General features: G+C 30.0%; 1 protein-coding gene across 1 annotated transcript; it reads left to right on the forward strand.

Annotated features, from left to right (window-relative positions):
* The first annotated feature begins 13934 nt into the window (after positions 1–13934).
* LOC120075110 (zinc-finger homeodomain protein 2) lies at positions 13935–16061 on the forward strand. The gene is given in 11 exon segments (XM_039028285.1): positions 13935–14825; positions 14921–15111; positions 15114–15146; positions 15149–15241; positions 15244–15297; positions 15300–15422; positions 15425–15439; positions 15442–15528; positions 15531–15626; positions 15629–15694; positions 15697–16061. Coding segments are annotated over 11 exon segments (948 nt in total). The 5' UTR covers positions 13935–14823; the 3' UTR covers positions 15885–16061.
* The last annotated feature ends 254 nt before the right edge of the window (positions 16062–16315 follow it).

Below are 16315 nucleotides of genomic sequence, written 5' to 3' on the forward strand. Positions count from 1 at the left end.
TAGATGCTTATTAGATGAACTAGTGTATCGATTTTCTAAATGATGTTCAAGTGTCTTAACTTTGTCCATGTAATCACCTCCATGAAAATTATAGAAAGTTGAGAATTTAGATAAATTTCTTATTTTATATTTTATTAATTTATTTTATTTTATTTATTTATATATTATGTTTAATTTATTTTTATATTATATTTTATTCGTATCCGTGTTCCCGTCGTATTTTTCAAGTTTACAACACGTTATCAATACGAATACCTATTGTTTTTCCCGTTAAAGGTAGGTTTAAAAGGTATATCGATTTTTTTCTCTTCGTTATAATTAATAAATTTAACGTTATTTTGCATATTTAATATCTATTAAATTTCTAATATAGATAAAGTATTTTATGATACTACTACCATAACATATCTCACAAAATTAGAATTTATCGCCTTGATATTAATGACAATAATTATTTGTCATGAGTGTTTGATGCCGAAATCCACTTGAATGCTATAAATCTTGGAGAGACTAAATACGACATACAGTCAAAACAAAGCAAAAACTATTATTTTCCTTCGTCATCATCTCCACGAGGGATTAAAAATTGAGTATCTTACAATAAAAGATCCCCGTATCTTGTGGAAAATTTTGAAAGAAAGGTTATGTGAATGATTGTGAGGTCCGATGCGGAAGCGTGAATCGTGTCCCAATTTCAATTTCACATAATTATAATACAGAGAAACACAAATTTTACAGAATTTTACAGCATGCTATTTAGATTAAACAGAGAAGGATAAGGAATTAGATTTTATACGTATCCTTGAAGAACAATCCAATCCAATTTGGACGCCACCAAGAGGTAATTGTAGGCTTCTCCTTAGGGATTGAGAACTATAGAAATTGTAAGCTCTATTAATCTTGGAAAAGAGAGAGAAATTTTGGAAGAGAGGAAGTTTTCTGTAAGAGAGGTTCTGGGTGTTTTTTGGAAAAAACTACATTAGTTGTTGATCTCATAGATCTTCTGTGATCTTTTAGGGAAGAAGTCAAAACTTCCCAAAAAAATTTCGAGTATTAAGGGGAGGCTCCCTCCCTTTAATTTAAAATTTAATTTAATTTAATTTAATAAATAAAAAATATAATATATAATAACTAACTTATATATATATATAGCTTACATTATATCAAATATAATATAATCCATAGTTTTAAAACTCTCAATCATTCATGATATTTAATATAAATCAAATTTATATTAAATTTAATTATATGAATCTAATCCATATAATTAATATTTGAATTATATTCAAATATTTATTTCCTCTCATAATAAACTTTATATAATGTATCAAATACATGTTACAGAGAGAACCTTGTGGACATGTAGATTGAAGTTCCAATGGTACTTGAATAATTAATTAAATTCATTTAGTTAAATTAGTCAACATCCCTTAACTGTCGGTCACTCCACTAAAGACCGACAGCTGCACTTTTCGCACTACAAATATATTTCTGTGTCCATTAGATATAACCAGTTAACAGTGCAATGACCCTTCACAATTGATCCCTCTGATATATAATAACTATGACCAAATCCTTCTCAGGCCAAAAGAGGGTGTGGCGCCACATTGTTCAAGCCTTAGAATCAGCCCTTAATGTAACAATTTATCTATTTATCCCAACATTAAAAAATGAGTGAATTTTATCTTGTGTAGTTGTGCTCTCAACTCCCCAATCAGACGAATTCTCAAAATGGTAAGCATATCGAGTCAACGATCTGCCACTCTCACTCATGCAAATCAAAGGATCGCCTTTATAGGCAGGAGTTCATAACTCACTTAGGATTCAGGTCATGTCACCTATGGTCATCCTGGTGAAATGTAAGCTTCTATTATTAACGGCGTTATATAATGAGACTATTCATATCGTGGTCCGATCTTATGCAAACTCTTTTGTATAGAACACCCACGCTCACATGTCTCTACATGAATAATCAGGATCAGATCGTTTGTAGAACTTTACAATAATTACAACATCTATAAAGTGGGTTCTATTCATAGTGTCACTAGGATAAGGTACTCAGTCTTATCCATTTACTATAGACCATTTAGGTTATTACTTAAGCATGATCCACTTGTATCTACATACACATTTAAGCTACAAAAGATAATCTTGGATGTTAGTTTATTAGTTTTGTGGGTTAATGCTACTAAATGTCAAATAAAATACCTCATATTTTATTAAATAAATAAATTATTTGTATTTTATAATTACAAACTACAGGACCCATGAGATTTAGGGCATCAACCCCAACAGTATGATCATAAAAAAAATAGTTATTCTTCCTAAAGTTCGTTATGAGTGGATGCACTTGAGGCTACAAGATTTCAAATCAGCAAGTGATTACAACTCCACATTATTTAAAATCAGTTCGAAACGGTTGTTATGCAGAGAGAAAATTACCGATATTGATATATTAGAGAAGACATTTTCTACGTTTCATGTCTCAATTATGCTTTTCTACGTTTCATGTCTCGATTATGCTTCTGCAACAGCAATATCGAGAGAGGTTTTAAATTATATTCTAAACTAATTTCATGTGCTTCTCATGGCTGAACAAAATAACGAGTTATCGATTAAAAAAAAAAAAAAATCATGAACCTTAACCAATTGGAACGACACCATTCCCTAAAGTGAATGCTGTGAATCTTAATAATAACCGAGGTCAAGGTCATGATGCTGGTCGAGGTCGTGACCGTGATATAGGAAGAAATAATAATTATTTTTGTGGTGGTCGTTCTAGTCATTCAAATTTGAAAAGAACCACAACAAATGATGATCACAAAGGAAAAGCTCCACAATATAAGAGTTTAAAAAGTATAAAATATAAATGCTTTTGATGCGGAATGACTGGGCATTGGTCACATACATGTTGTACGTCAAAAAACTTAGTTGATCTCTATCAAGCATCCTTGAAGGAAAAAGAGAAAAATGTGGAATCAAATTTTGCATACCAGGATAATGACACATATGACCCATCCCATATGACAAAATTTGGATGTGGCGGATTTCTTTGAATCTCTTAAGGAGGAAATGGCAGAATTGATGGAACATCAAGTGTTTCCGTTGACTTTGAAAATATCTAGACTTAGTGTTATTTTTTTATTCATCTCCATGTTTTTTTCTCTCTCTTAATAGATGTTAATCTTTGTATATTTCAAATGTTGTCTTTCTTATTGTAATTATTTATTTTTAATGAATAAACTTTGATCATTTTCATATGTTGAGTGACTAAAAAATGAGTAAAAAAGATTTATGTTTGGTAGACAGTGCAACTACACATACAATACTTACAAGTAGAAAATATTTTTTCAAACTGGCAATGCTAGAAGCAGAAGTCAATACAATATCAGGTTCTGCTAACCTAATTGAAGGGTTTGGAAAAAAAAAATATTATTTTGCTTAGAGGAACAAAATTTACAATTGACAATGTATTGTTCTATAGTTAATCAAAGAGAAATCTACTTAGTTTTAAAGATATACGTTGCAATGGTCATCATATTGAGACTGATAGAAAGAATAATATGGAATATCTTTATATCATATCTATTGTCTCATATGAAAAACGTATACAAGATTTGCATGTTTTATCTTCTGGATTATATTATGCTCATATACAAGTAATTGAAACATATGCAACAATGAACCTGAAGTTCATAAGTCCATACATATTTACAATTTGGCATGACCAATTGGGTCATCCAGGATCTATAATGATGAGAAGAATTACTGAAAAATTTAAATGGACACTCACTGAAGAGCTAGAAGATTCTTCAATCTAATAAATTATCATGTGATGCTTACTCTCAAAGCAAATTAATCATTAAACCATCACCAGTTAAAGTGGGGACTGAATCACCTGCATTTTTAAAATAAATTTATAGTGATATATGTGGACCTATTAACCCACCAAGTGGACCATTTAGATATTTTATGGTATTAATAGACGCATCCAACAAATGGTCACACGTGTACTTATTATCAAAGCGAAATCTTGCATTTGCAAGATTACTTAATCAAATAATTAAGTTACGAGCACAATTTCCTGATTACACAATTAAGACCATTCGTTGTGATAATGCTAGTGAATTTACATCCCAAACTTTTGATAATTATTATATTTCAAGTGGGATAAATGTTGAACATCTTGTAGCTCATGCTCATACACAAAATGGTTTAGCATAATCATTCATAAAACGTTTGCAGTTAATTTCTAGACCATTACTGAGAGCTAAGCTTCCTACTTATCTTATCATAAGTACTCACCATTACAATTAACTTAGGTCATGAGCCAAATATTTTCCATTTGAGAATTTTTTAATATGCAGTATATGTTTCGATTACTCCACCACAACGTACTAAGATGGGTCCTCAAAGGAGGTTAGGAATATATATTGGATATGATTCCCCATCAATTATTAAATATCTTGAACCCCCAATGGGTGATGTATTTACTGTATGATTTGTTGTTTGTCATTTTAATGAGACAGTTTTTCTAATATTAGGGAGAGAAATTAAGAAGTTGGAAAAATAAATTATATGGAATGCATTGTTATTGTCTTATTTAGATCCCTATACAGATTAATGTAAACTTGAAGTTCAGAAGATAATTCATTTGCAAAATATAGCAAATCAGTTACCAGATGCATTTATAGATGCAATGAAAATAACTAAATCACATATACCAGCTGCAAATATTCCACCGAAAATCGATATCCCAATGCAGCAAGTTGTCATTAATGAGTCTGGAACACGTAAAAAGCATGATAAACTAGTGGGTTCCAAAGATAAAAAACATAAAAAAAGAAAAAGAATTAATAGTAAAAAAGGCTTGGTTGAGGATGTAAATACCCATGAAGAAATCTTTGACATGACTAGTGAGGAAGGTAAAATACATAAAGATGATAACGAGATTTCAATAAACTATGTTGTGAGAGGAAAAAGATGGAACCAAACTCATGTAATTATTGAAAACATTTTTGCATATAATATTGCTCTTGATATTATATCTGAAAATGAGAATTTTGAACCAAAAACTGTTGAGAATGTCGACATAGAAAAGATTAACTTCAGTGGAAAGAAGCAATCGAAGTAGAATTAAACTCACTTTCAAAACATTGGGTTTTTTGACCAGTAATCTGAACATCAGAAGATGTCAAAGTTGTGAGATACAAATGGATATTTGTGAGAAAAAGAAATTAAAATAATGTGGTCACAAGATATAAAGCACTAGTTGCATAAGGTTTCTCACAAAGACCTAGTATTGATTATGAGGAGACGTATTATCCGATAGTGGATGCAATTACATTAAGATATTTAATTGGTCTGAATGTCAACGAAAATCTGGACATGCATCTTATGGATGTAGTCACAACATATTTATATAGATCTCTTGATAATGATATCTATAAGAGAATCCCAGAAGGATTTAAGGTATCTAAAACATATAAATCAAACCTGGAAATTGTATTCAATAAAATTACAAAGATCATTATATGGATTGAAACAATCAGAACGAATGTTGCACAATCGCCTGAGTGGATATTTTTTCGAATGAATGATATCAAAACAATCGCATATGTCTATTTGTTTTTATAAAGAAATCACAACCAAAATTTGCTATTATAACTGTATATGTTGATGACTTAAATATAATTGAGACTCTTGAGGAGCTTTTAAAGGCAATGGAATATCTTAGGAAAGAATTTGAGATGAAAGATTTCGGAAAAACAAAATTTTGCCTTGGTTTACAAATTGAACATTTAGCATATGAGATATTTGTTTATTAGTCGAATTATACAATTTTTTTTTTTTTTTTTTTTTTTGAAGAGGTTCTATATGGCAAAGCACATCCATTGAACATTTCAATGAAAATTTATTCACTAGATGTGAAAAAAGATATATTTTGACCTCGAGATGACAATGAAGAACTACTTGGTCCTGAAGTGCAATTGGTGCACTTATGTATCTTGCTAATAATACAAGGCCAAATATTGCATTTTCAGTAAATTTATTAACTAGATATAGTTCTTTTTCCACAAAAAGACATTGGAATGAAGTTAAGCATATACTCCATTATCTGAACGATTTATATGAATTTATTTTATTCAAATAAATCAAAATTTGATTTAGTTGGTTATGCAGATTCTGGATATTTATCTCATCCACACAAAGCTAGATCTTAAACAAGTTATCTACTCACGTGTGGAGGAATTGTTGTATCATGGTGGTCAGACACAAATCATAATAGCTACTTCTTCAAATCGTGCTGAAATTCTTGCAATTCATGAGGCTAGTCAAGAATGTATATGGCTAAGATCAATGACTCGACACATTCCTAAAACATATAGTTTGTCTTCTAATAAAAAACTTCTAACAATATTATACGAAGACAATATACCATGTATATCCCAAATCAAAAGAAGATGTACTAAAGCAGATAGAATAAAACCTATTTTACCAAAGTTTTTCTACACTTATGATCTTGAAGAAAATGACGATATCACTATACAATAAATTTGTTTGAAAGATAACCTAGCACACTTATTTACAAAGGTAGTACCTATCGCAATCTTTGAAAAATTGGTGCAGGACATTTGAATGTGGCGACTCAGAGATCCTAAGTGATGTTTCCATGAGGCAGAGTAAATATACATTTTAGAAGTATAAATTATACGAAATATATACTCTTTTCCCTTCTCTAGGTTTTTTTCCCTTTTTTTCCTAGTAGGATTTTAACGAGACATATTTTATATATATAATGTCAATCTAAAAAGAAGTATTATAAATATTATGATAATAGATGCCGATTAGATGCTCATGCTTAGTGTTCATTGACCATATGTCATGTCTCCATTTCCCAAAGTGTTGTCCATGTGTTTCAACATTACACATTATTAGTGTTCATGTAATTCATCTCCTATTTACCAAATTGCTTATAAATAATGACATTTGGTGGGTTTTGGAAGAAACACACATTGGGCAAATTCTATGAAAATTGAAGAAAATGGAGAATTTAGAGAAAATTCTTATTTTATATTTTGCTAATTTATTTTATTATGTTTATTTACATATTATGTTTAATTTATTTTAATATTTATTCATTTTTTATTGTATTATATTATATTTATTTTAATAATATATTTTATTGGTATCCGTGTTCCCGTTGTGTTCCTCAAGTTCACAACAATATATATATATATATATATATAAGCTCGTTCTTGCATTTTTTTTAGAGGAAAAATTTCTTCTGTCATCTCTAGATTAGAATGGGTGGTGTTAAATGATTGATTGTTGTATGGATGATCCAGAAATTTGGTAAAATAAAATTTGACCAATTTTTCAAAACAAAAAATTTCTAATTGTTTACTTGAGTCACCATTGTTAGACGCATTTAAATACTAATACGTTTAATTAAAGTATGAGTTATGTATGTGAACTAATAATTTATCACATTGGATTATTTTATTAGATTGGACATATTATGTGATCTAATTTATTAAGACCTAGATTCCTAATTGAGTATGAACTAGTTAATTAGGGTTTAATGGGAACCCTAGTATAGTATATAAATAGACGTTAGGACTATGGTCCCAACATACTAAAACAATAAGCATTCGGTATTTCTTAATCCAATCTAGAGAGAAATCCCAGGACATTCGGAGTTTGAATTGAGGAAGACAAAGTCACTTTATAGCCATCATCAATCTTTCAATAGAATCCGGTACATATATATTCTTGACAATTTTGCATGAACAATTCAATATAGATTTAAATCAATTATGCTAATAACCATGTCTTCTCATGTTTTCTTCTGTTTTTCAGTTCTCACACACGAATTCTTCCTCTTGCTTCCTCATGCTTTCTCCCTTTCATTTACTTGTTTCCTATGTACTTTCCTCAACATGAATGAAATATTAATTTGAAAAAATGTTATAAAATCTAATTTTGAGAAATTAGATCAAATATTGCTTGAACCCAACTTTTGGGACAGTCTATTAAATTATTCTTAAATAACGGTAATTTTTTTAAATAGTAAAATCACTAAAAATATTTTTAAATATAAAAAAAAATGTAATTATTTATTAGTGACACTATAGACTGGAACTAATAAATAGTAATATTTTAATATATTTATTAATAAATTGACTCATTTTGGTATATTTAAAAACCACTGCTTTTTATTTTTTGAAAATGTTTGAATGGTTGAGCTTTCATGTCTTATTGAATCTACTTATTTTGGGTAAAAAAAAGAAAACATCATGAAAAACGAGGCACGTGATGGATGCTATTAGGCATTGTAAAAACAGGCCCATTGAAAATAGCCTGACGTCGATAATGGGCCCCATCTTAAAGTAACGAATGAAATACACTTGAGCCTAATTTTCCCAAGTCGAATAAAGCCCAAAACAAATGTTATCCTTATAGAAAAATGAATAAAATAAAAATCAAAGTTAATGTAAATTTATCAAAATCGAGTTAAAATATTTCAAACATTTTCTAAAATGATCACAAAAAAATAGCAAAAACAATATAACAAGCATCGATGAGTCATTATCATGACGATGATCTATCATATTCGACTTAATTATTGGCTGTTATTATTATAATTTGGATTAATTATCATTGATTTGAACATTGTAAGAGTGAAAGTTAAAAGCTAATTCAATGGAGTTAATCTAAATTATGAATCTTCTTATAACAATCATTAATAATTAATAACAACTAAAAAGTAATTCTCAAAATAAATAAATAAGTAAATCAAAGTTATAAAAACTTATTATATATATTTTTTAACGTATAACAATTAAATACATACCTCCCCCCTCAAAGTTCAAAATTTTATTTAAAACTTTTAAAGTTAAGAAATTATTTAGACACTTTATTCAAAAAAAAACCAAACTTATAATAATAGAAGAGTTCTAAAATTTTACCTAAAATTTCAAAATGATTTTCAAAGTTGTAGACTTATAGGGGGGAAAACAGAGTTCAACGAACCGATTTTATTTTATTTTATTTTTAATAAAATATCGAATTACATCTTAGAGGAATTTAGAAAGGTCGCAAATATTGGTTAAAAAAATACTTAAATAGATTATAGTTTCTATCTGTACTAATAATGTTCACCTTTTTCGTCAATAATCGAATCATAGGCTCAACGATTAGGCATGTTTGACTTAAAACAATCCTACCTTGGGCTCCTTAAAAAGAAGAAAAAAACAATTATATATTGGGTAACCTTTTGGATGAGACAAATCATTCTGAAAGGACCAAGATGCTTGTTGGCAACAAAATTGCAGGAGATATAGGACGTGTGTGAGTCGAATCAGATTTTGATTTTTAATGGCTTGAACCATCATATTTTATAGACCTTCACAAAGTTTAGAAATATGTTAAATACATGCAAAAGCCATCAAACAAACCCATAAAATAAAAAACGCTAGTTCATTTTGAGTGGTTTAAGAAATTGACAATCAAAGAAACACATAAAAACTATTAGAATGCCTTGAAGTTGTTGTTTGGCCCTAGAGGCATACATTATGTTCTAATAAAATTGTTCCCTCTACCTCATAAACATAGATAACACATTGTCAATAAACCACGTAAATCTGTGTATCAATTCTCTATATTTTACATTTTTTGTATTATTTATTTGTCAATTTCGAAATAAAAACGTAAAGAGTAAAGAAATTATCATAGAGATTTACATGATTTACTAAAAATGTGTTAGTTAAGTCAACTAACAGAATATGTTTATTATTAGAGAGAAAAGATCACTTTGAACAAAAGAGGAAGAGTTCATATAACGTATTCTTCTAAATCCTACGATCAAAATCATAAGTAATATAAATATCATTATAAATCAAGATTCAAATGTGCTAACGAAACTTTGTAATTGATTATTTGAAATCCCAGATAACTGATTTAAGACATTTGAACCCGTATAGAGTTAAAAAGGGAGGGAAGAGAGAAGGGGGCTTAGGGTTTGGTTGGTTATTGGGAAATAGGATTGGGGATTGGTTGAAGAAGTTTGAAGGAGCTGTGTGGAGCAAAAGAAAGAGAGAAAAAATGGGTTTAGGGAAAAACAAGTACCAAAGCAAAGACGTGGAAAGAAAGACAAATAAAAGCCATCGATTGCATCACAGAAAGGTAAAGACATTGCTTGGGGCAAGCGTGCTGTTGCAGAGGTTTCAGAATTAACCTCTTCCCTTCTCTCTCTCTCTCTTCTGTACCAAACCCAAACACACACACACACTCACACAGAAAGCAACGCGACAATCCCATTTACTGTTCACCTTCTCACTTTTCACTTTTACCCCTCCCATTTTACTCCACTGTTAATTCATGTGGTTTATCAATGTCCCTTTCTCCTTTCATTTTAAATCTTATTTTAATTCATAAATTTTCGTATTCTAAAAGCTTTAGATATGTTGTTTTCGTTTATTTTGCTGTCTCTTAGTTGGATGATATATTTGCAGCGGATATTTGAAGTTTTGTTGGTCAGGTTGAGTTTGGATGTCAAAATGGATTGAATTTTTTTCGTTAAATGATATATAAATGACAAAAAAAAAAAAATGAAAGACTAAAATAAAATGTGTGATAATAAGTTAAGGTATCAAGAGAAATAAACCGACAAAAATGTGTTAACTACGTCTATAGAAATAAACAGTCATATTATCTTGATGAACAACATAATACATGATATATAGATGATGTGCAAGTAAGATTTATAATGGTTTATATGACATCCCTCCTAAACTCTAAACAAAATAAGTCTAAAATAAAGGTGCAAAACTTCAATATCATGAAACGATCACGTCAAGTGATTTGAAATGTTAGACAACAGAGTCAAGATAGTATATAAAATATGATGGTGAAGTTGATGGTTAATCGGTTAATAACATTTGGTAATTTAGGGGTGTGAGTGAGTGTATAGATTAAATTAGTGTGAATTTAAAAGGATTAATGATATATGTGGACTAAATTAAATAGGATTTAACATTTTTTTTTTTAAAAAAAAAAAGGATTTGTAATGATTAGCTTCATACACAGAAAATATATTTTCATGCATGGTTTCGTTTGAATATTATGGGACCGCAAAATGATGTACCAACAAATGGTAGAAGGTCACCTATACAACAACAAATGAATTAGACTAAACCAAGGAAAGCAATAGATAGTGCATCCTCGAGAGCTTGTTTTTTAGTGATGCATATATTTTTTTTTTCCTCTTTTTCGTATGACATTTTGAAATTTTTAATGAGAAGATTTTTTTTTGAATTTTAAATATTTTCAAAAAAAACTTATTTGAATCCTCAAATCAATGAGTGAAAAGTGTCGCGCTCAATTAACATGCATTTATACTAAATAAAAAAAAGACAATTGCAAACATAAAGAGAATGGATCCAAACGTATTAACAGATATAACATAATACAAAAGAAATTTGTAGATGTAGAAAAATTTAGATCTATTTGTAGATACAGACAAATTTAGATCTATCTTTCGATGTCTATCAATGATAGACTACATCGCTAATTCAAGTCTATTACTAATAGATTTTGCTATATTTGCAGTTTTTTAAAGATGTTGTTATACACTTAATTATTAATACTAAAAGTGCTCTATAGTTAGCCTAAAAGAGAGGGAAAACTTTAATAAACAAGAGTATGTTTGGTTGACAATCCAGATTTTGTTTACATTTTAAGATTTACTAAAATTAACAAATATGTGTTTGGTAGACAGTTTAAATATATTTTGTTTATGAAAACTGTTTTCAAATTATGTGATCCAAGTAGTGCAAACTCAAAATAATATTTATATGTTTTTTTTATTATAGGGTCGTTTTCAAATATAGAAAAATGAACCAAAATATTTACAAATAATAATAAAATATCAACTACTATCTGTGTATATCATGACACAGATAGACACATATCGATATTTTGCTATTATTTGTAAATATTTTTAACAGTTTTACCATTTAAAATAATTATCCTTTATTATATCTAAAATTTGTAATGATAGTATTTAAGATTCATGATTATATATTAAATAAAGATAGAAAGTTTATCATGTTACAAGCCTAATTTTTTGTAAAAAAGAAAGAAGTTAAATATGTATCGCGTGGTTTAATATAAATTATATAATAATACAAACTAATAACTATATAATTTTTTTATTAGAAAATATGTTCATAAATTAATTAATAATAATTTATAGTCAATCTAATATTAAACCAATAATTACAACTAGTTTTATGATTTACAAATATGAAATGAAACACAATTATAATATGAATTTATTATCAAATACATATATTTAAATTAGATTAATTTTATTCTCTCAAACTTCCGTGAGATTGAATATTTAACCTCATTTTTCTTTTCCTCCATAGAATACATATTTAATATAAGAAGAATGATCTATTTTAAAGCAAAAAATCAAAAGCAAAATATCGAATAATTAAACTCATAGATCGAATCATTATTCCAAGGAAAATAAATGGCCAATAATCATAAAAGCCAAGCAAAAAAAATAAAAAGAAACTTACATGATTATTAGTTATAGTGGTCAGGAGGATATATAATATAGAGTTCAATGTTTTTTTTTTCCTCTGATTAAAAATGGGAGTACAAATCTTGTTTTGATCCTATAACTTTCCTACCTATTTCACTCACTTTATTTCTTAAACCTTTCAAATATTCTAATTTATAAATTTCTCAACTTTAAATATTCTACATTTTCCCCAAACACAACTTTAAATTTGTCTTTTTTTAAAAATAATAATAATAATAATTATTATTATTAAATCTACCCTATCATTCATTCTTCATTAACCAACAAAGATATATGGATCAGTTTCAAATTTCAACACCTAAACTTACAACAATAAAGTCGAAAATACTTGGTCTATGCGAAGACGGCCTACATATTAGGTACGATAAATTAATTGAAACACGCGCCTATATACAATGTGTCTATAAAGCAAGTATATATTTATATGTTCATGGTTAAGTTACATGTTTAAGCCCTAAATTTCATGATTTATTCGATATTGGAACTTTAAAAGTAAGTCTCTAAATTTTTAAATTTGTGTTAAATAGGTATCTAAGTTTTTAAACGTGTCTAACATGTTCTTAAACTTCTAATTCTTTGTTCAATATATCCATGAATTTTCAATTTTGTATCTAATAAAACATTGCCTTATTAGGTGCTTTTTAAAATTCGCAGTTCTACTAAGTACAAAAATAAAATTTTAGAGTTTATTAGACATGAAACTTTAATTTATATATAATAGATCAACTATTTTTTTCCTTTAAATTTTGAATACATCAATGACCCTATTAGACACAAAATTGAAAACTAAGTATTTATTAGATATATTTGAAAGTTTAAGAGCAAAATAAACACCACTCTAAAAGTTCTTAAACTAAGGTTATAAGAAAAAAACTTAAGTGCATACTGCACTACACCCATTATTGTACATTTCACCCAAGTGTCAAATCACGAGTTGCCAAGAGATAGATTTTTATTTTACTTAAAAATATTTTTTAAATATTTTTTTCCCTTTATGATTGGAATGGTGGTATGAAGATGAGTGTAATTCGAGTTTGGCCTAATTGCAACTAGTGATGTAATCTTTATTTAACTAAAAATATATATTCTTAAACTTTGCTCTTTTTCAAAAACACTTTTATTCTTTGAAAAGTCGCAATAATATTGAGACTTTATACAAATATTTTTAAATTACAATTATAGCATTAGACCGTATGTTGAAACAAAAATGACATGAAATGATATAACAATGACTAGTATATTTGGTTGGATAAAGTTAAAAAGAATATATTTAAATATTATCAACTCTTCGTCCACCATCCTGATAATTGTTTAAGGATAATAGAGCGGATTTTACGACGAACTCCAATGTTTTTAAAATATAATTTGGTCTCTAAAAAAAGAAAGAGGGATTAGGATGTGGTGGTAGAGATATGTAGGGTGCACTTAAAGTAATATGCTACCACAAAATAATATATTTTTTTTTAAAAAAAAAAAAAAACTTGTGATATGTGTCAAAATTGAATTGAGGAGAGAAGGGGTTAGGAGGTAAGTATTTTGGTAGTTAAAATGAAAAGAGAAAGAAGTTGAATTAAGGAAAAGAAAGAAGAAAAGATGAGGGTATTTAGGGAGGGGGAATATGAAAGGGAAGTAAGGTCGCATCAAAAGGGGGTATGGTTATGAGTAGTAGTACAGAGCATTGTGATGGACCATGGTCAAGTGCTTAGAGATAGAAAGAGAAATAAAGCAATAATGAAGGGGGTGGGTTCTGGGTCCCATTTATGGCAGGGCGTGGGAGAGGGATGAACATGACGTTGTCGGTTGTTTTTGTGTATTGCCCTTCTCTTTGGGTGCCATTTTACCCATTCCAAAAAATTCCAAAATTACCCCTTCCTCCCCTCCCTTCTCTCTCTCTCTTCTTTCTCCTTCCCTAGCTTCTCCTTAAGCAACCAACCTGTCTCTTGTTGGATATGTACCTAGCCTGTTGGATCCCTTGAAGCATCCTTCCTCTTTTCCTTCTCTCTCTCTCTCAAACCCTAATCTCAAAAAAATTGGTTTCTGATTTCTGATCACTTTGATCTTTTTTAATGGCTAACCCCAACCCTAGCTAGCTTGGTCCCAGTTCTTCTTTTCCTATTATTCCCTTGTTTTTTTCTAATTTCATGGAGGAAATTCAAATGAGCATGCAGCAGTAGTAGCGGCAGTTTAATTTAATTCGATTTAATTAGATGTATGTAGTACCTGATTCTTGCTCTCCTTGCTTCTTTGAGATCTGAGCTTTTATTTGTTCCTCCAATTCATTCTCTATCTATCTCTGTGGTTTAGGGTTTTGGAATTTACTCGTATGGATATGAGAGAACAAGAGAAGGAAGTAATAATGCCTGGAGCTTCTTCCGGTGGCGCCGGTGCTTATGGTCATATTTTTGGGGAAACTTCCTCAGAAAGGAGAATAGACTCGATTCATAACGGCTCTCATCACCATATCCAAACCGACCACCACAATGGCGAGAATGTTGGTGCGGCGGCGGCGGCGGGGGTGGTGGAGGTGGAGGTGAGGTAATTTTTCCGCTGGCGGTAGATCCAAGGTACGGGGGGCGGTTTCTGGAGTTAGGTATCGTGAATGTTTGAAGAATCACGCGGCGAGCGTTGGGGGAATATTTACGACGGATGTGGAGAGTTTATGCCGAGTGGTGAAGACGGAACCTAGAGGCACTGAAATGCGCTGCTTGTGAATGTCACCGGAACTTCCACCGGAAAGAAATCGACGTTGAGAGTCAATTGAATATTAGTCCTAATTACAGAAGAGGTCTAATGCTTAACCATCTCCAGCTCCTCCACCATTGCCATCCCTTCCGCTCTCCATGGTCACCATAAATTCTCCATGGCATTGAACCTTCATTCCAGTCCTACTGCTCCAATCATCGCTCCGATGAACTCGCCTTCGCCGGTGGCGGCGGAAACGAGTCTTCTAGTGAAGATTAAACGTTTTCAGTCTAATGCGAGGTCATGCCGCCGTCTTCCTTCTCCTTGTCGAAAAGCGTTTCCGTACAAAGTTCACACAGGAGCAAAAGGATCGAATGCTTGAGTTTGCAGAGAAAGTCGATGGAGGATTCAGAAACAAGACGATAATGAAGAAGTGGAAAGATTCTGTACGGAAGTCGGAGTGAAACGTCAAGTTCTTAAAGTCTGGATGCATAACAACAAGAACACTGTGAAGAAGCAGAACGAAAATCACGAACCTGAAATCGCCGGTACCGGCGCCGGTGCCGGCATTATGAATGAATCGTAACTTTGAATTATCCATGGCCAATACCTGCAGAAGAAGGTAAGAATCACGTACGTTAAATTAGAGGAATATAACGTTTATATAATTGAAGGAATATTGAGAGACGATTTTATGTCAGAGACCTTCTTTGTGATTCTTCATCTTAATTAATTTTAATCCCTCAATTATTTATGGTTTTAATTTTTTTAATCATTTTTTTCTCAACAGCTTTTCATTATTTCTGACCAATGGGACCAATTTTAATCCCCTTTAATTTTGACTTAAAATTAATATCCCTCCCTAAGTCTAATGCTCTAAAGTCTGACACTCACATTATTGTATTGTTCATGTTTATATAATTTCTCCATGTCTTAATAATGTTTTAAAACTTTTTTACTAGTGACAAATGTTAACAAAATTATAGGTTAAAAAAAAGGTTTAGAGAAGTATTATTT

This window comes from Benincasa hispida, chromosome 4 (genome assembly GCF_009727055.1).
Source record: "Benincasa hispida cultivar B227 chromosome 4, ASM972705v1, whole genome shotgun sequence".
NCBI classification, from domain to species: Eukaryota; Viridiplantae; Streptophyta; class Magnoliopsida; order Cucurbitales; family Cucurbitaceae; genus Benincasa; species Benincasa hispida.